Source organism: Psammomys obesus, unplaced genomic scaffold (assembly GCF_907164565.1).
Source record: "Psammomys obesus unplaced genomic scaffold, mPsaObe1.curated_primary_1811, whole genome shotgun sequence".
Lineage (NCBI taxonomy): Eukaryota > Metazoa > Chordata > Mammalia > Rodentia > Muridae > Psammomys > Psammomys obesus.
The window spans coordinates 183,596-186,835 of NW_026590486.1; the positions used below are offsets into that span (position 1 = coordinate 183,596).

A 3,240-nucleotide genomic window follows, 5' to 3' on the forward strand; every position below is an offset into this window, starting at 1 on the left:
AAAAAAAAAAAAAAAAAAAAAAAAAAAAAAAAAAAAAAAAAAAGAAATATACTTTAACCTCTCATTTGTTAAATATATGTGAGCAGTACGGAAGCAAAGAGAGGGATGTATACAGGAAATAATGTTTCTTTCTACAGGTTCTTAGCATTGAAACTCTCTTTTATAAACTTATACAGTCATAGCCATCTCATGCTGATCATTCCGTCATGTCAACATTGAAGAAAACACAGAATCTTTAACATGCCCGACACTGTTCAAAACTCTAAAGGCCATTGAGCATCTTTCCTTTTAAGACTTATTTTTATTTTTCAATGATGTGGGGTGGCATTTTATATGTAAATAACTACAGTGCTGTCAGAGGCCAGAAAGGGGTATTGGATACCCTGGTGCTAGAATTATAATGGTTCTGAGCTTCCTGTATATAGCTAATGGAAACAAAGCTCCATCCCTCTACAAAAAGAGTATACACTGTTAACTGTTGAGCCATCCCTCCAGCCCAAAGACCATCCAAAAGATGCCCAGGAAGTGGCCTGCCTGAGCATTCTATTTCAAATAGAACCTTCTGAGAGTGAGGGCTTAACCAAAATATACCTTTCTATTGTCCCCATGCAGCAGGAGTAGCTTCACCTTAACAGTGCCAAACTCTTTAATATATGCAATTTATTGGTATCTGTCCCATGCCTATCACTTTAACCACACCCACATGCATTTTCTCACTGAACTACTTATATGTCACATCCTTCTGCTTCAGTTTGTGCTTGGGAGACCTATTATAAATCTCACTAAAGACCTTCCAGTGCCTGATATCTCTTGAAATGTTCTCCATCAAACTAGTTAGTTCATTACTCTTTAATTCATCCACATGTACATTTCATTGTGGTAGAAGAATACAGCCAGAGTGTTTGCCAGTATATAGCTTCTATGACCTCTTGACCAATGTCTGACACTGTCCTTCTTTCTGTCTGAGGTCTCCCGAGCCAAGATTCAATATCCTCATTTATGCTGAAATACTAGTTTTCCACAGCCCCACTAGAATCACCTACCAAATATTGCTTCTAGTTTCCTAAAATTGTCTTGCCTCAAACTGTTTTGTATCTTCTTGCAAGCCAGTTTCAATGGCTTATAGACAACATGATCTTGTCTTGTCTACAGCAGCAAGTATATCTTGGTATCCATTTTCTGCATTAGTTATTTTCCTATCAATGCAACCAAATGACTGGTGAAAGGTAGCTAGAAGAAAGAAGGGTTTAGTCTAGCTCATGGTTTGAGGAGTTCCATGAGTATCCAAACTTTTGGCAATGTGGAATGGCATCATGTATACAAATCTATTGGGCCACATTTATAGCTCATGACAATACCTGAAACACTCATGAGTCATCCTGGGAAGGAATACATGGTAGCAGGAATGGTTTTCTGCTGCAGTGGCTTTATCTCTGTGTGCTTGATCAAATCTCAGCCAGTCAGGTAGCAGAAAAAGATGAAGGAAGTGGAGAGGAGGGAGGAAGGAGAGAGTGAGAGATCAGGCCCTAAGTATGGCCAGGCTATTTCTGCTTAAAGCCTATCTCCCTCATCCTAGGCTCCCCAGCCTTCACTATGACACCAGCTGGGCACAGATGTTCAAATATAGATCCTACTGTTGACACCCCATTGGAACAGGACAAGCAATTTCATTTGAAAACCTGTTTGTATTTGTAGAGAGTGAGTGTAGGCTAAAACAAATGTGAGAAATGGTAATAAGAACCGAGGGTAAAAATGTTAACCCCTACTTCTCTTTCAGGAATCACAGATGAAAGCAATGAAAGAGACTGTACAACTCTGCTTGACATCAGTTTTCCGTGAACAGCCTCCTCCTTTGAGTCTCAGCTCATCAAATCCAACACAGATGTTACATCCACCCAGGACAACTGCTTCCAAGATTCCAGAAACAAGGACAAAAAGCAAGGTAATTTTCATCCATGTGTTGCTAGCACTGGCTACAAAAGTATTATCTTTAAAATACACTAAGTTTACTTGCTGCACTGGACCCAAGTTGGACAACAAACTCACCAATTGATTTGGCATCTCTCAGCTGAGAGTAGCTAGGTCTGCAGTCAGAGAAGTCTGGCAGAAAGCAATGCTTTATTATCGAAGAGCTTGTTTCATCAGCAGGAAATTATATTTGTTGGCTTTACAACAACAAAAGCAGAAAAACAATGAATTTTAAATAATTTTTTAAAATACTTGTAAATGTACTTGTAGCACATTCTCATAAGCAACACAGGTAGGAACTTCTTTGGAAGCATAAACAACATTCCCCATAAAAACATGTGTGTTAAAATTAAAGACTATAACATTTAGCCCATGGGAATCATTTTATAGTATGTAAAAATATTCTGGCACAAAAAGCCTCAAAACACAGCATTTTAATTAGATCATTCTGTGTTGGCTTCCATTCACTTTTTTAAAAAAAGAAATTTTAATGTGCCTCCATTTTTCAGAGCAACTTCTTTGTAAATTTTCTCACCAAGTCCCCTAATACCTGACTATCAGCAGAAACTCAGGAGCTTCCTTACTGTGCTGGTTCCTCCCTACAGAAACCAGTTACTGATTTTAGCATGCTTATCCTATATGTATATGGTTAATATCTGCTTATACGTGAGTATATACCATGTATGTCTTTCTGCTTCTAAATAGGCAACAGAGGAAGAGGATCCAGACAGTCCTGATGAGACCCAAAAGGCCAGGGTCAAATGGTAGGGGAGGAGGACCTCCCCTATCAGTGGACTAGGAGATAGGGATGGGGAGGGGAGGGGCGGAGGGTGGAACCAGGAGGAGATGAGGAAGGGGGTTACAACTGGGATACAAAGTGAATAATTTGTTAAGAAGGAGAAGAAAAGAAAAGAAACCAGTTGTTGGGCTCTGTGTGTAAATAAAAGCATACAGCCTGAAAGAGCTGTTAGAGAAAAGAGTTTTGTTTCAGGCAGTGCTCTTAAAGAACAGCCTCCCTAGTAATTCGCTAAGAGGATGTGTTATGCGCAGCAGCCTGACTTAGAAATCTAAGCCTGTACAGGTAAGGGTTAAAGACACTTGAGAAATAGGAATGCAAAACGTGAACATTGTGTGTTCTTATAAAATGAGCTTTATTCTTGTGTATTTCTTACTCTTCTTATTTTAGCATTGTTACCTGCGATTGGAAACATAAGAGATTTAGTTTATGTAAGCTCATAATATATTAACATATTATCCTATTTAAAAAAAAAA

The 3,240-nt window shown here is 38.6% G+C and overlaps 1 protein-coding gene across 2 annotated transcripts in view; it reads left to right on the forward strand.

The window, feature by feature from the left end:
- Positions 1 to 3,240, forward strand: part of Luzp2 (leucine zipper protein 2) — a 235,869-nt gene that overhangs the window by 170,522 nt on the left and 62,107 nt on the right. For both annotated transcript variants that reach the window (XM_055607527.1, XM_055607528.1), the window contains exon 8: positions 1,778 to 1,942. In XM_055607527.1, the coding sequence (XP_055463502.1) occupies positions 1,778 to 1,942 (165 nt within the window). The remainder of the gene's footprint in view (positions 1 to 1,777; positions 1,943 to 3,240) is intronic.